This window comes from Microcebus murinus, chromosome 2, assembly GCF_040939455.1.
Source record: "Microcebus murinus isolate Inina chromosome 2, M.murinus_Inina_mat1.0, whole genome shotgun sequence".
Taxonomy (NCBI): domain Eukaryota; kingdom Metazoa; phylum Chordata; class Mammalia; order Primates; family Cheirogaleidae; genus Microcebus; species Microcebus murinus.
Genome location: NC_134105.1, coordinates 42,056,851 through 42,079,283, shown reverse-complemented (window position 1 = coordinate 42,079,283; position 22,433 = coordinate 42,056,851). Strand labels below are relative to the sequence as shown.

At 54.3% G+C, this 22,433-nt stretch overlaps 1 protein-coding gene across 2 annotated transcripts; it reads right to left on the bottom strand.

The window, feature by feature from the left end:
• Window positions 1-534: 534 nt before the first annotated feature.
• On the bottom strand, window positions 535-11,977 carry TMEM61 (transmembrane protein 61). 2 transcript variants are annotated; one of them, XM_076010785.1, is made up of 4 exons: window positions 11,912-11,977; window positions 8,470-8,594; window positions 7,061-7,410; window positions 535-970 (listed from the first exon to the last, which is right to left on the bottom strand). In XM_076010785.1, exons 3-4 carry the CDS (start codon window positions 7,408-7,410, stop codon window positions 679-681), a joined length of 642 nt encoding a protein of 213 aa, XP_075866900.1. In that variant the 5' UTR covers window positions 8,470-8,594; window positions 11,912-11,977; the 3' UTR covers window positions 535-678. The 2 variants fall into 2 exon arrangements, with proteins under 2 accessions (XP_075866900.1, XP_012605131.1); XM_012749677.2 differs by having other exon boundaries at window positions 11,889-11,971.
• Between the last annotated feature and the right edge of the window lie 10,456 nt (window positions 11,978-22,433).

The window sequence follows — 22,433 nt, the reverse complement described above, 5'->3', positions numbered from 1 at the left end:
CTAGGCGCCTGGCGCAGAGCTAAGAACCCTGCTTTTCTTATTCGATGCATGAGCACTGAGCCTGCAGGGAGCAGTCAACGCACAATGTCAACTGCTATCATCAGAGTCAGTCCTCACAACTCAGCTCTCTGAGGGAGGTGCTGGTGTCCCTGTAGTCCCCAATTCCCATTTTACAGATGAGGAAACTGAGTTAAAGAGAGGGAAAGCCACTTGTCCACGGTCACTAAGATGGTGCATGGTGGAACCCGTGCCCAGGTGGTCTGAATTCAGAGTCCACGTTGTTTTGGTTATAAAACTCCATGTGTGAACTTGAGTCCGTCCTGCCTCTGCCTCTGGGCCCCAATTTCCTCACCTACACACAATCTCCCGGCTGGCAGCCAGCACCGGCGGCCAGCCATGTGAGTGTGCCATCGTGGGTGTTCTGGCCCGGTCGCGCCCCCGACGACTGCAGTCTCGCCAACATCAGGTGGGGCAGAACCACCACCCAGCTGGGTCCTGGCAACCCACAGAGCCATGAGACATAATCAAATGGGATTTGTTTTAGACCGCTACATTTTGGGCTGGTTTGTTACACAGCAATGGATAAATAAAACGGCGTTCGGCAACAAACATTTGCTGAGTGCTCCTGTGTGCCAGGCCCTGTATGAGACTCTGGAAGAGGCTCATCGCGTCCCTCTCTCACTTCCGGGCTTGCCAGGAGCCCTCACCTTTCCCCCGCTGCGGCCCAGAAGGGTCTGAGCGGGAGAACGCAGCGCCAGGCGCCGTCTCCCCAGCACGGGCGCCGAGAGCAAGAGCGATGCTCTCGTAGCTGGGTGGGGGCCAGGGGGGCTGGGTCCCCAGCAGGGCGTCCCCCCAGGCACCGCGCTCCGGGCCTTCCTCCGTGGGGCATGCAGGTGGCGGCAGGAGTTCCTCCGTCAGGGGGCAGTGCGTGGCCTCCTCGTAAGTGGGGACGGCAGCCAGCCTTGGGCTCCTGCAGGAACAGGAGAGAGGCTATTAGCCGGCCCAAGGCAAAAGCCTACCGCCTGCTCTCCCGGCCCTCTCCCTGCCCCGTATAGTCCGTCCCAGAGCACCCACCCACCTCCCTCGCCCCTTCCCTGCCGGTCACCCCCCCACCTGTCCTTTGAGACTCCCCTGGGCAGCTTTCCTGACCCGGCTCCCCCCAGCACAGTCCCTACTCCCTGCTCTGGCTCCCACAGCACTTTTCTCTGTCACCTCGCTGACCCTGCCCGGTCTTCCCCAGGGGAGACTCTGAGTGTCCAGGGGCTGAAGGCAGGTGCTTGGTGGTGTTTGTTGAAAGACTGAGTGATGGTCCATGGACAGAAACATCCCCAGCTTACCGAAGCATCCTTTACAAGATCAGAGTTGGGATGCCTGGAGCAGGATGGAGACCTCAATTCTCCTGCCCCTCTGGATGCTGGAGGCCTTAAGATATTAGTCATTAAATATGAAATGTCCGACTTTGAGTCAAAAGTGTAGTTTATTATATCTGAAACAAGAAGCAGTACCATGAAGGAAAGCATGCGCCTAAACTGCCGACACGGTTTTGCCATCTTAACAGTAGCTTGCTTATGCCAGCAGCGAAGACGCTGGAGAGCGAGTGGTGATGAAATCAGGACAGGCGTTTTCCATAGCTTGTTGAGAATTGAATATTTTCCCTTGCAAGAAGTGGTCCAAAGCCTGGAAGAGGCGATAGTCAGTTGGTGCCAGGTCTGGTGAATACGGTGGATGGCAGGGAGTTTCCAAGTCCAGCCTCTGTAGTTTGAGCAGCGTTATTTGTGTGACATGTGGCACAAACGATCCTTGGCAAGAGCATTGGCCTATCTCTGTTGACCAACCCCAGCTGCTTAATCGCAAGCACCCTCATCATTCCGTGCAACTGGTTCAGTAGACATCCGCCGTAACTGACTGACCAGGTTTCATGAAGCTGTAGTGGATAATATCAGCGCTGGACCACCAAACACACACCATCAGCACTTTTGTCAAATATTTGGTTTTTGAATATCAGAGATATCAACGGTCAAACTTAGTACTTAAGGAAATTGGACATTTCATACTTAATAACCTAATACTAACTCTGTTACATGATTACTTCTGCTTGTATACCTCCAGGGATGGAGAACTCACTACCTACCAAGTCAACCACTTCTGTCTCTGGACAGTTTGGCTTCCTGTCACTCCTCCCCCCATCCCAAACCCTGGCCAGCTGAACTGCCCGACAGGGACTTGAGGCAGAGACCAGGTCCTCTGAGGATCTACTGACCAGGCTCTGCAGATTCCAAGACGGGTCGCCTACATCCCAGCTCCACCGAGGCTGAAGGGAACAAGACTGGCCCTCAGCCCTCTCAGAGCCCTGGCGGACCATCTCCAGGGAGTCGGTTTCCCTGCCCCTCCTGGGACCCTGTTGGGTGAGAGTGTCACTGAGCCCAGGTCGGGGCTGCTACTGCTTTGGTGGTGGTCCTACCAGATATGGAGCTGACTAGGTGATCTTGAAGATCCCCCTGACACCAAGTCACTCAGGGCTGCTTATGAGTCTGGGCACTGGCTGGTTCAACTCCCTGCTCTGCCACACTCTTGGTGGGCAATCATTGGTCTGATGCGGGGCACCAGTCAGAGCCTCAGTTTCCCCGTCTATAAAGTGGGTAACAATAATGGCACTAGCTCACAGGCCAGAGTGAGAATGAGATGAGCTGGTGCAGGGAGGCACCAGGTGCATGCCAGGCAAGTGGGAGCCGTAACAGAAGCCCGAAGGTCTCCCGTACGGAAGGGGTGGGGGACACAAGGTTCATCGGGGGACACAAAGCTCATCAGGTCTCCGGTATGGCAGGCCACACACAGGCCCCCAGAGGCTGAGTCACTTGCCCAGGGTGGGAGGTTTAGAGCTGCTGGGGAAGCAGTTTAATCCATACCAGTGGTCTTGCTGTGTAGACCAGGGAGGATGCCAATGGCAGGAGGCTGGCTGGGGACAGAGAGGTAGTAGATGGGACTTGGCTCCAGGGCCCTGGGGTGGGGGAGGCTGGGAACCTGCTGTTGCCCCTCAGGTGAACACCCAACACCCACAGGGCCCTTCTCTGGCACCGTGTTGTGTCTTCTCAGCCCAGGACCACTGCAGCCCCCAGAGCAGCCCACCGGGGAGGCAGGCTCACTGCTCTCACTCACGGGCCAGGGCGACAGGACAGGTTGATGGGGATCCTGGATTTGAACCCCAGCCTGTAGGCCAGTCTGATGCAGGGCACCAGCCAGGAGCCAGATATGGGCTCCCTGTCCAGTGCTCTTATGAACTCTTATAAACCTTCCTTCCCTCCCTGGAGACAGCCCGGGAGCCCCACAGCTGAGCAAGCCGACAGGGCCTCACCCTCCTCGAGCACCCAGCGTCCTCCCAGGTGAGGGCAGGGCAAAGATCGTCACCCCTGGAGGCAGGCAAGTTGGGTTCTATTGCTGTGTGACTTGGGCCACATTCACACCTTCTCTGAGTCTCTTTCTCCTCATCTGTAAGAGGGGAATAATAATTCCCCTTTCACAGATTCAGAAGGAAAAATGGAAAAATGTTTGACAACACTCAGAAAAATATGGTAGTAAGGCTTCTGGACCCCCACATCTCCCGCTTGCTCACCTCCCGGCTACGCCCTTGCCCTCCCAGCCTCTTGGAACCCTGGGGACATGAGACAGGTTTTGCATAGGCCTGGGCCACTCTGGCAGGCGACAGCTGGCAGGGCAGGCACAAGTGCCAGGTGAGTCCAGTCCGCAGCAGGAAGTTTGCTTAGAGGGCGGACATGGAGCAGCCCTCATACCACCTACTGTCGCCTTAAGTGGCCCGCTGGGCCCAGCCCACCCCAAGTCCCCAGGGTCATGGTACAGAATGCCAGGCGCTGGGCACGCAGGGCAGCCTGCCGCACGCTTCTGGGGAGCGAGCTCCGCTCATGGTGTCTTCCGCATGGGCGCCCCTGCAGCTGTGGGGCAGCCCTGCCACTGTGGCTCCAGCACAGGAGGCTCCACCGGGGCCGGGGCCTCACCCCAGTCCTCAGAGCCTGGAGACCCGGGTCCACCCCTGCCACTGCCCTTCAGCTGAGCCAGGCAGACACAGTGGGAGAGGGGAAGGGAGATGGGGTGAAATACTATTTGCCCAATGCTTAAGGTCTCTAAACTCATTTCACATTCATGACAACTCTGGGGGACAGTGGCTCTCACCCATTTTACAGATGAGTAAAGGTCATGTGTCAACTAAGTGGCAAAGCCCCAACCTTGTCTGACTGCAGAGCTCAGGCCCGCTCCACCCATCACACCTCTCCCCTGAGCCACCCGTCTCTCCTCACTGCAGTTTTCTCATCTGTAAAATGGGCCTACTCCTTACACTTACCTCGTAAGCAACTGAGGCTCAAAGCAGTTAGCGGGCACGAGAGTGCCCTGTAAACTGTGCAAGGCTTAACAGCAGAGAAAGCTGGCCTGTGCACAGACTTTACAGTGTGTACACTTCCCTATCTGTCCTCTCATCTGAGCCTGACAGCCATCTATCGTGGGGAAAGGCGTGTCACCCCCGCTGACAAAGGAGGCATCAGGCATGGCTCAGAGGGTGCAAGCGGTGTACTCCACGACACACAGCTTACGAAAGAAAGAGCAGAGACTCCCGGAGGCCTCACATCCAATCTCCTCGTGTAGGGGCTTCCATGTAAGATGGGAGCTCCTGAGGGCAGGGCGCTGTCTGTTTTGTCCTCTGCTGCCTTGTCAGTACTCTGAATAGGACTCAGTGCATAGTAGGTGCTCATTAAATATTAGGAAAATGCATGAAAGAGTAAGTAAATGAATAAATTGGGGATCTGGGGTGCTAAGAGGGGAAAGGACTTGCCCCAGCCATCAGCCTGTGTCCCCCACCTGAAGTCCCCCACAACAGGTAACCCAGAGCGTGGGGCACCTGGGAGCAGGAACAGCAGAGCGGACTCCCCAGGGGGGCCAGGTGCTGGGCCCCGCAGGCCGCAGAGCTGAGCTGGGGCAGCCTTGGGGACAGGAAGGAGCACTGCTGGCAGAAGCTGCCTCCTCCACTCACAGCCACCCTGCTTTCTGAATCTAGGACTTGGGTCTCAGAGCCTGATGGGCTAGGGACACCCTGCGCCTGCTGGGTGGGCTTCCTCCCTGGCCCACTGGGAACGAAGGCCACCAGACAGGCACAGCTGTGGCCTGGACCCTGTTGCACCAACATGGCTGTGTGTACAGACAACAGCCACCCCCTGCACTTGCGCCAGGCTGGGCAGGGACGAACAGGCTCTGGTCAAGAGCGTCCTGAGGCCTAGTTCCAACTGACCACTAACTCACTGTGTGACCTGGCAGGTCACCAGGTTTCTCATCTGAGAAGTGAGAGTTTGGCTGGATAGTCCCCGAAGCCCTGGCCCTCCCTCTAACAGTCCATTCCAACTGAGGTTTGACTATTGGACCTAGTGGCCTCTGTTGAATACCATATCTTCTCCGTCCTCAGGCAGTCGAAGGCCAGTGGTGGGAATGCTCTTGCATCCTTTAACTGGGAATGCAGTTTCCCTCTAACAATGGGAACATCTGGGTCCCAGGCCCGCTCAGGGGCATCTGGAGTAGCCCCTGACACCCCTGAATACAGTGCGTACCGAGTGGACAGGAGGACGAATGCAAGCTTTGCACCTTGCAGGCTCCTGCCACCTTCCAGCTGTGTGTGCCTCACCTTCCCCTCCCGCAGAGGCAGTAGTGGTCCTTACCTTGGAGGCAGTAGGGTAATGTGCAGGCCCCTGCATGCAGGCACACTCCACACTTTGTTGAATAAATGAGCACATAGTAAGGGCGTGCATAGTGCATGCATCCTCAACACGCTCACAGGTAAAGTAAAAACTCGTTCTTGGGGAGGGTTGATACTTTTTTATGTATAAAGCACAGATATACTTACAAAACATAAACAGATACACGATATATCTGTGGTTTTAAAATTCCATGAGTGAGGATTTTGCAAGTGAAGCTCCTGCCTCAGCCTCCCGAGTAGCTAGGACTACAGGCCACGCCATCATGCCTAGCTAATTTTTAAATTTTTTGTAGAGACAGGTCTTGCAATGTTGCCCAGGCTGGCCTCCAGCTCCTTGCCTCAAGCAAGCCTGCCAACGTGCTGCTGTTGCAGGCGTGAGCCACCAGCCCAGCCTAGAAGGGCTGCCTTAATGCACACATGGCCCTGTCCCACCCCACCCCTCCCCATGCCTTTGCACTTGCTCTTCCACCGCCTGAAATGCCCCTTTCCATGTCCACTTGAAAAAGCTGACATTTACTATGCACCTACCGTGTGCTAGGCACTGGGCTAGACGCTACATACACATCATCCATTTAAATTTCCCAGGAAAACGGGTGGAAAATGGGTGACAGCATGGGTTCCAGTCCCAGAGTGACACGTACTAGCTGATGTCCTTGGGCAAGTTACTTAATGTCCCCATGCCTCCATTTCCTCTTCTATAAACAGAGTTAATAACAGCACTCACTTCAGAGGGCTGCTGTAAGGATTGAGTGAGTCAATATATGAAGCACTTAGAACGGTGCCTGGCACGTGGCAAGTACCAGACAGGTGTTTGCTATCATTGCTGTCCTTATCATTCCCATTTTATTTCACATGAGGAAGCTGAGGCTTAGTAGGGTTGCATGACCTACTTGAAGTCTCACCGCCAGTCTGTGATAGAACCAGGACAGAACCCCAGTGGGTCTGACTCCTGTGCCTAGGCTCTTAACCCCTCTGCTACTCTGCCCCATACCATGCTGAGCATAGATGCCACCTCCTCCAGGAAGCCTTCCTGTATGTCTCCACATCTCCACAGACCACGTCTGTCTCTATCTCCACAGACCACGCCTGTCTCTCTCCCACCTCCAGCTACTCTGGTTTGTCATCATCTGCCTCTGTCCTGGGGTTTTAAACCTCTAGAGGACAGCACTCACTGGTCAGCTTCCACATCCCCAGGGCAAGGCCTGTCCAGAGCTGGAACCCCACGACAGTTTGCTGAGCAAATGCTGGATGCTGTGACTGGGCCCCCAGCCGTGGTCCCCACCCACCGCCCCACCCGGCCACGCTAACCTGCAGCTCTCCTTCTGCGAGGACTCCACGCGGAGATAGTACAGGTCCCTGGAGAAATGGTAGGGGTCCCACTGGGGCGGCCCCCGGACGCTGGCCCTGATGGACCACAGCAGGCCGAAGAGCAGCAGCAGGCCACCTGTGGCGCAGCAGAAGAGGCTGACGGACCTGAGCAGGGGTCTGGGGGCCTCAGCGCTGGGATGCTCAGTGGGCGGGGCCGGCAGGCCAGTCTGGGCACCCGCATTCCCTCCGCTCCACCAAGCGAAGCAGAGTGTCCCTGCCACCAGAACCACGGTGCCGCTGACCGTCACGCAATAGCGGAGGGCGGGGGCCACGCAGCGCCTGTGACACATCTGGACGTGGAGACGGAGAGAGAGGAGGAAATGAACGATACTGGAGCCCTGGGTGTTAGTCCTCCCCTGCCTGAGGTCACCGTGCAACCTTCCAGAGGCCGTTTGACTCCTCATCTGGGAGGTGGAGGCGCTGCCCCTGGCGTCGCTGCCCCTGGCGTCGCTGCCCCTGGCGTTGCTGCCCCTGGCGTCGCTGCCCCTGGCGTCGCAGGGCTGTGCTGAAGGTCACAGCCACGCAGAGTATCAGCACCGTGCCTGGGACACAGTCGGCGCTCAGTGGGTGCGGCTATGTTCACTCTGGGCCCCTCTCCAGGCCTCAGGGGCCGCAGGGAGGACAGTGAACCTGTGCTGGGTCCGGCAGGCCTGCCCGGACGGGGCCTGCTGGGTGGCACTGCCGTCACACACGGGTTACGCGTGCGGGTTAGGCCTGCCACATGCCCTGAGATCAGCGCCGTCTCCACGGCACAGTGGAAGACACTGAGACCCAGGACAAGTGTGAAAGAGGGCACTGAAGAGCCTCAAGCTGAAATTTATGACAGGGACCACAACTTTGTGCAAAAAGATGCTCACCATGGCCTTGTTTACAATGGTCATAATTTGGAAAGTGCTTCAGTGTCCAACTATACAGAAATGGTGAATAAACTACGGCATAACCTCTAGATTAAATAACTGATATTAACCCATTAAAAAAAATATCAAGCTAGCATGAAGGTTTAACAACAGAGGGAAACACTTATGATATCTTACTTTTTTCCAACTCAATATACCAAATTATACATGCAATATTATCCCAGTCAGGCTAAGAAATCAATGCAAGGAAGGAGAAAAAACACCTGGAAGGAAGCCTCACCCCAGACCACAGGGACAGTAAGAGGCTGAAACCTAGGTCCAGAGTGTCCCCAAAGCCAACCTCGAGGCTATTTATTGTGCCCTCTGTCCCCTCTGCCTGGTAACTTCCCATTATCTCCCCTCCAGGCTCAGCCCAGCCCTCACTGAGAAGCCTTCTCTGATGACACTTTAAATGCCCAGGTCTCCTGGGCCTTCTTGGGCCACAGCACTTACCTCTCTGTGTTTAATTTGTTGTCCCCACTCTCAGACTGTGCGCTCCCTGAGGGCAGGGTCCGGGTTGGCCCTGTTCGTGCCTAGCACATGACAGCTGCTCAGTAAACATTTGTTGAATAAATCCTCTGAAATAAGGGAAAGAGTTGCTGGATAAATCCATGCTGGTTGGGTGAAAATCCTCCCTCCCAGCTGTTAAGAGCTGGGAGTGAGACGGGGCGCAAGATTCCAGCTGCTACGGCACAAGCCGTGGAGCACAGCCCTGGCTTTGGTCCCCACTCTGCAGCTGTGTCCTGGGGAAAGCCTCTCAACCGCTCTGGGCCTGTTTCCTCCTCTGTAAGGGGCAGGCTGTCTAGCGGGCTGCTGGGAGGATTCAAGGAGGGACTGTCTTCTCTTCCAAAGGCTGAGCCAGTGAAGCGAAGCAGGAGCTCAGGGAGCCACAGACCTTAAGGGAGATGTCAGTGATCGGAAATCCTTCCACATGGGGCTTGCCCAGCCAAAGTGGTGCATCCCAATGACACCCTGCCGTGCAGCCGCTCAAAGGCATATTTGCTTCAGCTGAAGGGGACAGCAATGTTCAAGATATGGTAGATAAAACTTCAGATTTCAAAAGGGCTGTGTGTGCAAGAGAGCAAAAGAGAGAATGTATGCATGTAAAAGGGGCACTCTGGGCATGGACCCCAATATTTCCAACCCCCCAAACTACTGGACACATATGGAGAAATGCCATTTGTAACTTCCCTGCAGTTCTCTTCCTGTGAATCAGTCTTGGGGGCAAGTGCCTACTGCCTCCAGCTCAAGGCTTTTTTGTGGAGGGAGAAAAAGAACCTGCCCACCCATTCTCCCCAGTTAGGAGAGGGTGTCAAGAGGAGAAATCTGCTTTGGGGGGACCCCACAGGGAAATGCAGAACAGTAAGCCCTTGCCTGTGTTTACGGTACCGGTACCGACAGCTCCCCTTCACACCCAGCATCTCATCTGCCTCCTGGCAGGTGAGTGGGTGGGCGGGGCAGGGAAAATTCCCATTTACAAATGAGGAGTCCAAGCCCAGAAAGGCGAATGACCTTGCCCAAAGCCAGACATAGCAGGGTTCTCAACACTGGAGGAACGCATCCCTGGACCACCTGTATGAGGTGACCTAAGATGCTTTTTACTGTCTATCCAAACAGTAGTTGCTCATTGTGGGGGGAAACAAGAGAAAACCACAGAACAGAATAAAAATGCAAAATACAAATCATCAGGAATCTTGCCTCTCAGAGAGGAGCATGACCCCGTGTAGGTGCTTCCTGTCCATTTCTCCCTTGGCCTGCAAACACCACGATGGTGGCAGCAGATGTGTGTCGGGGACTTACCTGGCTGGGCACCACGCCAGGCATTTTACGGGCATCCCTTCACTTAATCCTTTCGACACTGTTATGTCCCAAGGACACTGAGGCCCCTAGGGTGACGACTTGTCCTAGGTTGGGTCTGCATTTGGACCCAGGTCTAGTCTGAGTCAAATCTCTCTGTGTGTGCACAGCTGATTCTATTGATATGTTTTAATATCTAAAGCCGAGGCCACGCTGTGAACATAAGTACTCGTAAGTCTTAGGCACGGGCAGCTGTTGCTCTCCAGAATGCACTGCTCTCCGTCCTGGCTCAACTCCTCCTGGGCCTCAGACAAGCCCCTGCCATTGCCCTTGGCATGTTCGCACACGTGCCGTGGTCACTCTTCCTGTGTGAGCAGCCCTCTCTCCATGTGGACACCCCCATGGCAGGCAGGGTACATGCTAACCTGCCATCTGGGGGGGTTGGGAGGTGGAAGCTGATGAAGGACAGCCTTTTCTGTAGCACAGTGGTTGTTCCCTTTATTGCTATAGATCAGGGCTCTATAATCAGCAGGGCGTCCTACCCCAAGACTTCCCTGACTCGTCGCAGAAAGATAGTCTTTAAGCCGTTTGCTGGCCCCTCACCCTTGTGCACCTCCACACCCTGCACCCTGATGGGGGAAGGAGGAAGGACTCCCACCCTGGAGGGCATCAACCCCAGCCCGAGAGACTCCCCCAATCTCAAGAAGTCCCACTCCCAACCTGGCACTCAGTCGGGGCCTGCCAGGCTGGCCCACCTCCCCCAGATCCCTCCCCACTCTCACCCAAACTCCTGTCACCTGAGAGCTTGTCCTAGCCCTGTACTCCCTGCACCTGGGAGCCCTCTGCTCCCCCCACCCACCCTGGGCCCTCAACCAGCCCTCCCAGAAGCATGTCTGCTGCTGCCAATCTGCTCCCCTGAGCAAATTGCTCCGCCTGTCACTCCCTCTGACTGCGGTCATTCCTTCTGTTAGCTCTGTGACCTTGGGCAGGCTGCTCAACATCTCTGATCTCAAACCCCTGCCTCCCAGGGGAAGCAGGTTATGAAGATGAGATGGTGAGAAGTTAAACTGTGACAAAGTGACACAGTGACACAGGGCAAGACAGAGGATAGACCCTGGCTCTGACATGGGCTAGATACTGGCCTCTCCATGCCTTAGTGCTCTCCTCTGTAAAATGGGCACAATAACACCATATTGCTCGTAGGAATTAAAATATGTGAAAACCATTTAGTCTAGTATGATGATTTTTATTCCCACAGTATCACTTAGGACATGCTCCCGTTAGGAGAAGGGGAGGGGGGACAGCGCCCTCCCGCACCCAGTTCGGGGGAGAGCGTGGACAGGAGCGCTGTGCCAGTGCCCTACTTCATGCTACCAGTGAGGGCACTTTAGGTGCCCCTTTCTGTAAAGACTAATCCATCTGAACAAGAAGTGGCCCAAAGCATCCCCATTTAACCGCCGGGGAAACTGAGGCACCAAATGCCATGCCCAAGGAAACCCTGCAAAGCAAAAGGCCAGTGGAGCTGCGTGTCCACACTGTGCCTACCAAGCCCCGCGGTCAGCGTCAAGGGAAGGGGTTCAGGAGGGGCTGGCGTCAGAAGGAGCTGAGCGCTCCCACAAGGGAGGGGAGGGGAGGACGTTTCCACCCACTCCTGCGCAGCCATCGCGGGCAGGCGGGGTCCAGGCGCGGGAGCGGCAGGGATAAAGGCGTGGTGGCCGCGGGGTGAGGGGTGAGAGGGCTGAGCGAACCTGCCCAGCCTCGGGTCTGCAGGGCGCCGGCGTTAGGGGAAGGCCCTGGCGGCCGCCCCCAGCCCCTCTCCCTGAGCCCGCAGGAGCACCGTGAGGTTGGTCCGGGTCGGGTCCAGGCTCTAGCCCGCCCGCCGCGTCCGTCGGTCCATCCGCTCCCGCCGCCCCACCCGGCGCCAGTGTCTCCGAGCCGGCTTCTCCCCGCGGCTCAGGCCGGGCGCGCAGAGCCGGCTTCGCCCTCGACTCCCACAGTGACCACCCGGACCCGTCTCCCGAATGTGGCCAGTCCCCAGGGCTCAGGCCCGGGCTCGGGGGCGCGGCCCGCCCCACCTCTCCTGGGTCCGCGCGCTCACCGGCCGCCGCCAGGTGCCAGGTCCACGGAGACTGGAGACGCCCTAGTGGGGTGGCCCGGCTGGCTCAGGGTGGGGCGCCTCCAGGTGCCGCGCAGGTAACCCAGCCCGCCCTGCCTGGCCTTAAAGCGACAGCGCAACTAGGCTGGCGGGGGATTTGGGCTTCAGGGAGCAGTGGGGTACAGGGGGGGAGCAGCGGGCCTGCTCGTCACCCAGCTGCCCTGGAACCGGAACCGTCGGTCATTGAGGCTGTCCCATCCCCCGAACACTCTGGTGCTGGCTTCAGAATGGAAACAACCCTGACAGCCATCAGCACTCTGCTGGAGATGGCTCTAGGGGTCCTGGGCCTAGGCCTCCTCACCCCATTTTACAGAGAAAGAAACTGAGGCCCAGAGAGGGGACAGTCACTTGTCTACGTATTTATCGCATAGTGCTCTCACCTCCTTTAGGTGTGAGCTGTTCACAGCTGTCAGTGACAGAGCCAGCCCTCCTGGCCCTCCAGGTCCCCCTCTCCTGGAGAGGAAGGCATTCTCAGCAATAATGACCAGCTTTTAAGTCCTTTCCCTACCGAGGTCACTGCCCCAGCCTGCGAGAGGCCTGGAGAGGGTGGCGATGGGACCTAGCTCCTCTGAGCCTTCCTCCTAACTCACAGGTCTGGGAGGATCTCATAAATTCAGCATGCAGGTTAAGTGGCCGCCAAAGGCAGTTTTTGTGGACTGGTGATCTGGGAGCCCGGAGGAAGGGTTGGGTGTGTGTGTGTTTAAGAATTCTTCTATGGCAGCATATCTGAGTTATCTTAGAAGAGTGAGAATGGACAACAGCGTTGGGACAGAAGGAGCAGCGTGTGCAAAGGCAGGACAAAGTCACAGGCTGCGTAGATCTTGGCAAACTTATGTGGATCTAAGGGGACAGGATCCCGGGCCAGCTGGGGTCTGGGTTTTGGGTTTGCCTCTTCCTGCCGCACCAGCAAGCTGGGGCACTGGGGCCAAGGATTCCCCAGTGAGCTGGGATGACTGACTCCCTTCCCAGCCCAGGCACGCAGAGGGTCAGAGCAGCCTGTCCAGTGGGGGATCTGAAGTTCAGAGAGGGAAGACACTGTCTCAGAGTCACAGAGCAGGTCAGTAGCAGGGCCCAGGTTCCCGATCCCCAAGCTCTTTGTCCCTGAGGCAGTAGTCCACCCAAGAGCGTCAGAGCTCTCTGAGCACTGACTCCTCCAGCAGCAGAAGTCCTTCTACACATTGTCTCTTTCCATCATTCTGTGTGTGACGTGTGTAAATGCCCCCATTTTACAGCAGGAAGCTAGGCTCAGAGTGGAGCACAGGCTTAGGCAAGGCTACAGAGCTCAGCAGTGGCTGGGCTGCAACAAGGACCCGGCAGACCTGCTTTGACTCTGCTGTGCTCACTCTGACATGGGGACAATCTGCCTGGGAACCAAAGGCCACCAGCACTTCTCTCTCTCTCTCTCTCTCTCTCTCTCTCTCTCTCTCTCTCTCTCTCTCTCTCTCTCTCTCTCTCGTTGAGACAAGGCTTACTTTTTCACCCAAGCTGGAGTGCAGTGGCATGATCATAGCTCACTGCAGCCCCAAACTCCTGGGTTTAAGTGAACCTCCTGCCTCAGCCTCCCAAGTAGCCTGGACTACAGGCGCACACCATTGCATCCAACTAATCTTTTTATCTGTTTTAGAGACAGGGTCTCACTATGTTGCCCAGGCTGGTCTTAAATTCCTGGCCTCAAGCAATCCTTCCACCTGAGCCTCCCAAAGTGCTGGGATTACAGGTGTGAGCCATCGCACCTGGCCACCAGCAGCCCTCTTAGTGCCCTGTGGGCTTGGGGGGGAGATGAATGAGAAGGTAGAGGCCACAAGGATTCCAGCTCCACTCAGTTCTGGGGGACAGCAGCCATGCGTGGCACGGGCTCCTCATTGGCCAAAAGGGACCCTCCTTCCCACACCCCACCTGTAGTCTCAGAGGTGAGTCACAGATTGGTGAGGTTGGGGCCCAGGCCTGGGCAGGGCAATGTCACTAGCATACCCCTCAGGCCCTGTTTAAACCCGAGTCCTCTGTCCAGGCTGGAAACTCAGGCCCTGGAGTAGGACAAGTCACGAATTCTGTCCTGCCTCAGCCACTCCCAGGCCAGAAGGTTCTGGCCACATCCTTCTCTTCAAGGTGCAGTTTCCTTACGCAGAACATGGAGAGAATGGCACCTCCTTCCCGCGGTAGCTATTGGGGCTTACTAAGACCTTGGCCCTGAGGAGCTGGCCAGGGTCTGCTCTCACATTACACATGGGCTCTATTCCTGAGTCGCCCCTGATTTGTGGGGACCTCCCTGAGGGCAGGGACTGGGTGTCACTTGGCTCAGGACCCAGCCAGACACAGCAAAGCTGGGACCAGAGGGGGTGAGCCTGGGTGCTGACCGGAGGCCAGGGATCTGGCCCAGTTCTCCTAGCTCTGTCTTCCCCTTCTCCACCCGTCAGGGACTGGTCCCAGCCGTCAGGCCTGCCATGCTGCCATGCATGCTGGTGACCCTCTCTGAACGAGCAGCCTCAGACTTTCCCTGGCACAAGCTGGGTGACTCAGAGGGGAGAACTGGTCACCACTTCTGCTTCAAGGGGGTAGGGCCACCACTCACACCCACTTATGACGTGTCGCCAGCCAAGCACTTTTCCCATTCAGTTGTCCCCTCAGCTAAGTCACGGAGGCTCAGAGAGAAGTGCCTAGTCCAGGGTTCGCAGCTAATAAGGGGGAGCGGGGAGAGGAGGTGCTGAAATCCGCATCGGTCTGAATCTTCCACACCTCTATGAACTTCTCCACTGTCCCGTCTGCCTCTCACCGGCCTCTCTGCCCCAAAGCTGCCACCCCCACCCCTTCATGAGGCACCAGCTGGAGCTTCCAAACCAGCATCCCACTCAGTCCCTACCTGCCTAAACCTTTCAGTGGCTCCCCATTGCCCTCAGAATACTGGCCCCAGCTCCTAAGCGTCCACGTCCTTGTGACCAGGTCTCTGGCCACCTCAGCCTTACTTCCTGCACTCCCCACAGTGTCACTCCTGAACTCACTGGTCACCGCCTTCCGGTACAATGCCACCCCTTGGCCACAGAGGTCCTTTCTTCACCTGGTGAGTTCACGCGCTTCCCTTCAAACTCAGGTCACAGCTCACCTTCCCTGGGTGCCTTCTCCTCTGTGCGCCAAAGCAGAATGACCTGGTTCCCTTCCAAGCGTCCGCAGAACTTGATCAGTCATCCGTCACAGCCCTGAGCATGCTGGCAAAAATAAAACCATGCACCTGCCTTCTTTTTTTTTCCAATGAAAAGGAATGGCTGGACATTGCAGAAAAATTAGAAAATATCAACAAGTGAAAAGAAATCAGAGTATCTTCCTTCACAGATAAAGGGTAGGCTCCAACCCTAGGAAGGAGGAAAAACATATCCCTAAATGCAGCTCCACTTGGAGAAACAATAAGAAATAAGCGCTGAAATCAGACAGGCCTGGCAGGTTGCCGTGAGGATTAAATGAGTTGTTACATTATATAATGTGCTTAGCAACAGTGCTTGGCTCATAGTAAGTGCTTAATAATATTAGCTATTATTATTTATGATCTGTAAGTAGAAGAGCAGATATGAGAGAACCCATGATCCTTAGAAGAGCATCCTCTCTCGCCCCTACTTCCTGCCTCCAGGACAGGGGTCCAGTGTCCTTTTCCAGGGACATAAGACTCACCACCTCCCAGAGACAACCTATTACTGTAACATTCTGAACAACTCTTTCCAAACATGTATATTTTACAAAACTCTGATCATGCATTGCATACCATTTTTATTTAACGCAATGTATCATGAACATCTTTCCATAGTTAGTGCACGCTGATTACTTGCTTCCATATCTCGCTTTTTCATTGGCAGCATCTTGAGGGCAGGTCTGGACATCTCGCACCGTGTCCCCACCCACAGCACCAAGCCCACCAGGAATATACGTTGTGGCCTGTGTGGGCTGTGCAATGGTGGGTCGCTCTGGTCCCTCACACTCTGAACCTCTCTGACTGTCTTTTCTGCTACTAGCCAAAGAAAACTCTCCGCTTTGAAAGGGCTCCTGTGATTAGGTTAGGCCCACCCGTCTCCGTAGCTTAAGGTCTGCTGATTAGTTAACTTTAATCACATCTACGAAATTCCTCCTGTCCTATAACATCCCATAATGACAGGATTAATACCAGAGGGCAACGGTCATGAAGGCCGTCTTAGAGTCCCTCCCAACACAGGTGCTGTGTGTGTTGTGAGCACTCGCACTCCAGAATCGCTCCCTCTGTGCCGGGTGCTGCCATGCGGGACACAGAGGGCAGGACACATGGTGCGTGCACAAAGAATTTGTAGACAAGCCAGATGGTGACAAGAGCTTGCCTCTGAATACCCGCTGTTGGGGACACTACAGAGAATGCCCCAGGATTTTCAGCTGGCCAACGAGGAGGCTTCACAGAGGTGACGTCTGATGCACGTAGGATTGCAACCGGCAAAGAAAGGGTGGGGACCGAGGGTAAGGAAGGACCGCCTGCCCGAGGGACAGCACTGATTACCAAAGATCACGTCATTCTTACATGGACAGCAGACGTAACTGTAAGCTTTTGTGTAAACCAGCCTGTTAAGGATTAGCAACAGAATAAAAGTCAGCATCTATTGACTATCTGCCCGATACCGGACACTATGCTAGGTACTTTGTATTCTTAGTTCAGTTAATCCTCAAAGAGCCCTACTGGTGGGATTTTTTTTCTTTTTACAGAAATTTTGAGATATAATTCACATATTATAAAACTCACTTTAAGCGTACAATTCCACGGCTTTCAGTATATTCAGAGTCGTGTATCTACCTCCATAATCAATTTTTAGGACATTTTCATTACCCTAAAAAGAAATCCCACCCCCCTTAACCATCATACTCTAATTCCTCCTTTCCCCCCAGCCCTAAGCAACCACTAATCTACTTTCTGTCTCTATGGATTTGCCTATTGTAAATATTTTGCATAAATGGAAATATACAATATGTGGTCTGGCTTCTTCCACTTAGCATAACGTTTGCAAGGTTATGCATGTTGTGGCATGTAGCAATATTTCATTCATTTCTATTCCCGGATAATGTTCCACTGTATGGATAGACCACATTTTGTTTACTTAGTCATTAGTTGACAGACATTTGAGCTCTTTCTACTTTTTGGCAATTAGGTACAGTGTGGCCATATGTTAGGAATGAGGAAACTGAGGCTCAGAGAAGTTAAAATAGCTGCCCAAGATCACAGGACAGAGCAGGTTTCAATTCAGGGCCATCTAACACCAAAGCTCCAAACCCTCGTGCCTGTAGGTATGTATAAAATGGTACAGAGACCTCTTAACAGTTCTCTTAAAATATTCATTTCTTGAGAGCAGGATCTTTGTCTGTTTGGTCTGCTATATCCAAAAAGTTCCAGTGCCTAGAAAGGCTTGTCCCACGGTGGGTGCTCAATGATGCCTGTTAAGGAAGGAAAGACGGAGTCCGTGTGGGTGACGTGAAGCTGGGTGGACAGGTGGGGAAACTGCCCGAGATTCCTGCTGGGTTCAGAGCTGCGTCAGACTTGGTGCCAGGATGGATTTTTCAGACTCTTGGAGCTGGCTCCGGCCAACCTGTGAGGGACGCGCTCTTCCCACGAAGCCAACCTTACAAGGCTCGAGGCCGTTGTCTGTAGTGGGCCCTGCAATTCTGTGCCTGGGAGACAGTCTGCTCATGAAGAGGCAAGTAGCTGCATCCTCCAAGTTCATGTTGGAAAAAATGAAACTGCAGTCTATGGATAAGGATTAGGCACCTCAAGGCCTTGGCTTCCTTGGAAGACATGATTTGCCTGAGTGAGCCGTCCAGGGCTATTCCGGGGCTGCTGTTCTGCGAGGGCTCTGGGCGAGACTTGGCTGGCAGCCCAGAGCCTGGGGAAGGTGCCTGCTGGGGCTGGGGCTGGGAGGAATCTTGCCTGGGAACCAAGACAAAGGGCTGAGGGCCAGAGCATCTGCGGATGGAGAGCTGGTGACAGCCTTGACTCCAGGGGTGACCGCGGGGAGCTCAGGCAGACGCACAAAAGGGCTCAGATTCTGTGAAAAAGCCAGCTGCTCCCTCTGTTTACAGAGTGTCTAGAAGCATGCAGCAAGCCCCGCTGCCAGTGCTGAGAATTCTTCTCAACGTACTGAAGTCGGGAGGACAGGAAAAGAGCTGGAAAAGAGGGGCGGGCTCTGGTACCTCGGCTTCCCAATATCTTTAGAAAGCTGGGTGTTTATTCTCTTTCTTCTCTTCCCTCCTCTTCTTCTGAACTGAACTCTCTAATCCACAAGTTCCCACTCACATCTAATAGAAATCCTAGACTTCGTTGAGTCAGTGCTTTCCTTCCAGGTGTCTGGAGGCCCTTCTGGAATCCCAGGCTCTTAGCCCAGGGTTTCTGAAGCCCCACCTCCGGCCTCGGCTCCTGCTCCTGTGCTACCCACCTCCCTACCCAGTCCCACCCAGCTTGCCCTCGAGCTTATTAACGTCCTCTAGAACCTCCCACACGGCTCAGTCCAACCAAATCACCCTTCTCCCCCCAAGCCACCCTGTCCCCTGTGGTCCAGGCTCAGGGAATGGCACCTCCACCCGCCCAACCCGGGACACCGGCAGCAGCAAAGCTGGACTGGCAGAAATGCAGTCCCTTGCTACCCTTTCTGGGCCTGGTTTCTCAACAGTGAAATGAGGGGTTGGGTATGATGCTGTCGAAGGCTGCTGACAGGCTTGATGCTGTGATTTATTCCCAACTCTGCCATTAGCCTGTGGAGTAACCCTGGCTAAGGCATTCCTCTCAGTGGCCTCAGTTTCCCCATCAGTAGTTGAGACGGTTGGACCAGATGAATTTTAGAGTCGAGGCAGTGGGAAAAAGCATTGGCAATAGAGACAGGAGATCTGGCTTCACCTAATGGTCAGCTCGTCATGCAGCCCCAGGCCAGTCCTGGGTGTGATCCGCGGAGAACGGAGCTGAGCCGGGCCGGCGGTGCACACCACACACCCACTGGGGCCCGCCCACAACTCATTGCTGTGGCTGACACACAGGTCCACTCACCAGGCAGGTATTTGGTTGGGGCAGTGAATCTTAGGCAACGATTTTGCAAGTGATCATAGTGAGTATTCAGATAAACAGAGTTCAGATAGCAAGGGATACCTGCATCTGATTGGTTCTTCTTAATTTCCACACGTGCTGTTATTCCTGCTTCATGGGTGGGGAAACTGAGACTCAGAGGGTTGAGTTAACCAGAATGGAAACAAGATCTGTCATACATGCCGTCCCTGTTCTTTCTACCCCACTGCATGGCCCTGTGCACACTGGGCTCCGCTTCCCCCTTCCCCTGGTCCCTTTGCGCTGCATGGGGATTTTCTGCTCCCTTCCATCTCTCCTCTGGCCTTCTTCCACCCCCACTAATCCCACATCCTCCACCAGCCCCCTTTCTCTTCCTGGCAGGCACAGGTCATTACCACCTGCTTAGTCCCATGCTACTTTGCCCTTAAAAAAGAAAAGATGTGGGGAGGGAAAACACAGCCAAGCGAATCCTGCCTTTCTCTTCTCCAGGGCCTGCAAAGGAGGGCACGACCCACCCCCGGAAGAAATATGCAGCCTGCCCCCCCATCCCCCGCAATGCTCTGGGCGGAGGTCTGAGACGCCACCCCTTTGGAGACCGTATGTCCACTGAGCAGAGGCTGCTTTGGCCCTTTCCACGTTGCCTCATTCCCGGCACTGCATGCCTTCTGTTACTACTTCTAAACGGATAGACTTTCACATCCAGCCTAGAACCTCCTCCGAAACCTCAGACCCACTGCCCTGGATTTCCACTACCAACTGGCTGTAACCCGAGCATCCTCCTGAGGTTCCAGCATGCTGTCCCTCCCCCTCCTTCAGCCTCCACATCTATTCAATGACCACGTTTTCCCTGGATGTACATTTCATACCCATCCCTCTCCTCTCCGTACCAAGACAGCCATCTCTGCTCCAACCTCCCTCCTGGTCCCTGACCTCCTCGCTCCGGCCATTCCCCTTGTGGCAGGTAGGGCATTTATCCTAAACTCTACTCCGATCATGCCACCCCTACACTTAAGGTTCTGTAATTGTCCCAAACCCAACTTGATTCAAGTTAGGCAAGAATAAATTTAACATTAGGGCATGGGACTATCTCAGGTCACCATGAGAAGGTCAGGATGAAGCCCATGTTATCTTGACTCAAATACCACCGGAGTCCTCACTTGAGGTTTTGTGTTCCTCCCCTTCCTGGCGTATTGCTTTCACTCCCTCCTAATTCATGCCAGTTTTCTCTGTGGGATGGACGGCGTTAGCCGCCTCCCACTCCCAAGCTTCTTATTCCCTGCCTTCGGCTCGCTCTCACCCCCAGTACCAGCAACCACCTTTGGTTCTAGGTTTTAAAAATCCCAGGGACAATCACTTGAGTGAGATGCCACCCCTGGACCAATCAGCTGTGGCCAGGCAGCAGGGTCATGTCACAAAGAAGTGGGGCCCGTCCCTGCATAGCAGAGAGACTTGGAAGTGGAGCGGGGCAGGCAGCGTTCCTTCCCGGCTGGGGTGTCTACTGCAAAGGGCTCCTCACTCATTTTAGGGCCGGGGTCTCATTTTAACATCGGGGTTACATGCTGCTCTGAGAATTTGACAAAAGCTATAGACCTTCTTCCTAGAAAAATAAACATCCTCACAAAAGTTTGCATAAATCTCAAGAGACTTGAAGACCTTCTAAAGCCCAAGCTATGGTCCTCAAGTCAGGCTCTCCTGTCTTGGGACAGATGTCCTTTGCCTGGCTTCCAAGGCCGGGCACTGCCCCCTTGCCTGGCACCTACTCTCTAGCCATGCCCGGCTCCCCACACAGACAGAGACGCTCCACACGTCTGTGTGTGTTTCCCCAGCCCACCCCTACTTTGAGCTCGCCCTGCAAAACTCAGTTCCTGGATCCACTTCTACAGGAAAGGATTCCAGCCTGCCCAAGAGGAGTTTCTAGAGTCAAATTACCTCTGACACCCACAAACACGGTAACAAATAATTCCTAGTAAGGTTTGAAAATGTTCTGGAAACTTTCCAGGTAGTAACAGAAGCATAAATCATAGACATTTATGAAAAGCAATTCTTGGCCATCTCCCCAAAGATATTAATTGTGGTCTGGGCCAAATATAGCCACCACCTGTTTTTATACAGCCTGTGAACTAAAAAGAATAGTTTTTACATTTTGAATGGCTGACAAAAAATAAAAAGAATTCTCTGTGACACATGAAAACTATATGAAATTCAAGAGCCAGCGTCCATAAATAGTTTCATTGGACATTGCCATACTCATTCATTTACATGTTGTCTGTGTCAGTTTTAGCACTACAACAGCAGAGTTGAGGAGTACGGCAGAGACCACCTGGCCCACAAAGCCTAAAATACTTACCATCTAGACTTGTATAGAAAAATTTGCTGACATCTGTTGTAGACACTCCAAAGAACGGCTGTATTTCACTAAAAGTAAGATATCATCAATAAGGCTGGGCAAAGTGACTCACTCCTGTAATCCTAGCATTTTGGGGAGGCCAAGACTCGAGGATCACTTGAGGCAGGAGTTTGACACCAGCTGAGTAAGAGTGAGACCCTGTCTCTACAAAAAATAGAAAAAATTAGCCAGGCATGGTGGCACGTGCCTGTAGTCTCAGCTACTCAGGAGGCTGAAGCAGGAAGATCGCTTGAGCCCAGTTTGAGGTTGCGGTGAGCTAAGATGATGCCACTGCACTCTACCCTGGGAGATAGAGCAAGACACTGACTCAAAAAAAAAAAAAAAGATGTCATCAATTACATGATACCATTAGTTTATATACCACAAAAAAATAAATGATGCTGCCAATTAGACGTTAACAATGGATCCCAATATCAGAGATGTTCAAAATTAGGGGGGAATATCTCTTTGGAATCGATTAAATAAATTGTTCTTGAATACTCATCATGTGCCGGACAAAATGCTAGTTATTTTACATTCATTTTTCCAGTTAACAATTCCTAGTTATTCATTACCCCAGTGAAAGCTTTCCCAAGAGGAAAAACTATTGTCCCTGTGGCATAGAAGAGGAACCAGGCTCGAAGGGGTTAAGTAACACGTCCAAGGGCCAGACTCTCCCACTCAGGCCGGCTGCTCCCCACCGTGATGCCTGTGCAGGTCCTGGGTCTCTTCCCCCAAACTCAGTGCTTCAGCCCTAACCCAGCAGGAGCGGAAGGCTCTCCTGCCTCTGAGCCTTTGCAGACGCCTTTCCTACCACGGGCACATCCCTCACCTTCCCATCCTTCCCATGGCCACCCAGCCGTCATTCCCCTGAGGAAGCCTTCCCAGATCAGATGAGTGCCCCTCTTTGGGGCTCCCCCAAAAGTGCCAGTTAACCTGCCTATTTCTCCGTGACTAGACTGGGTTCCTCAGAGATGGGACCTTCTCAGCCCTGCCACCCGGTCCCGGGCACAGCGCATCACACGGAGGAGGGC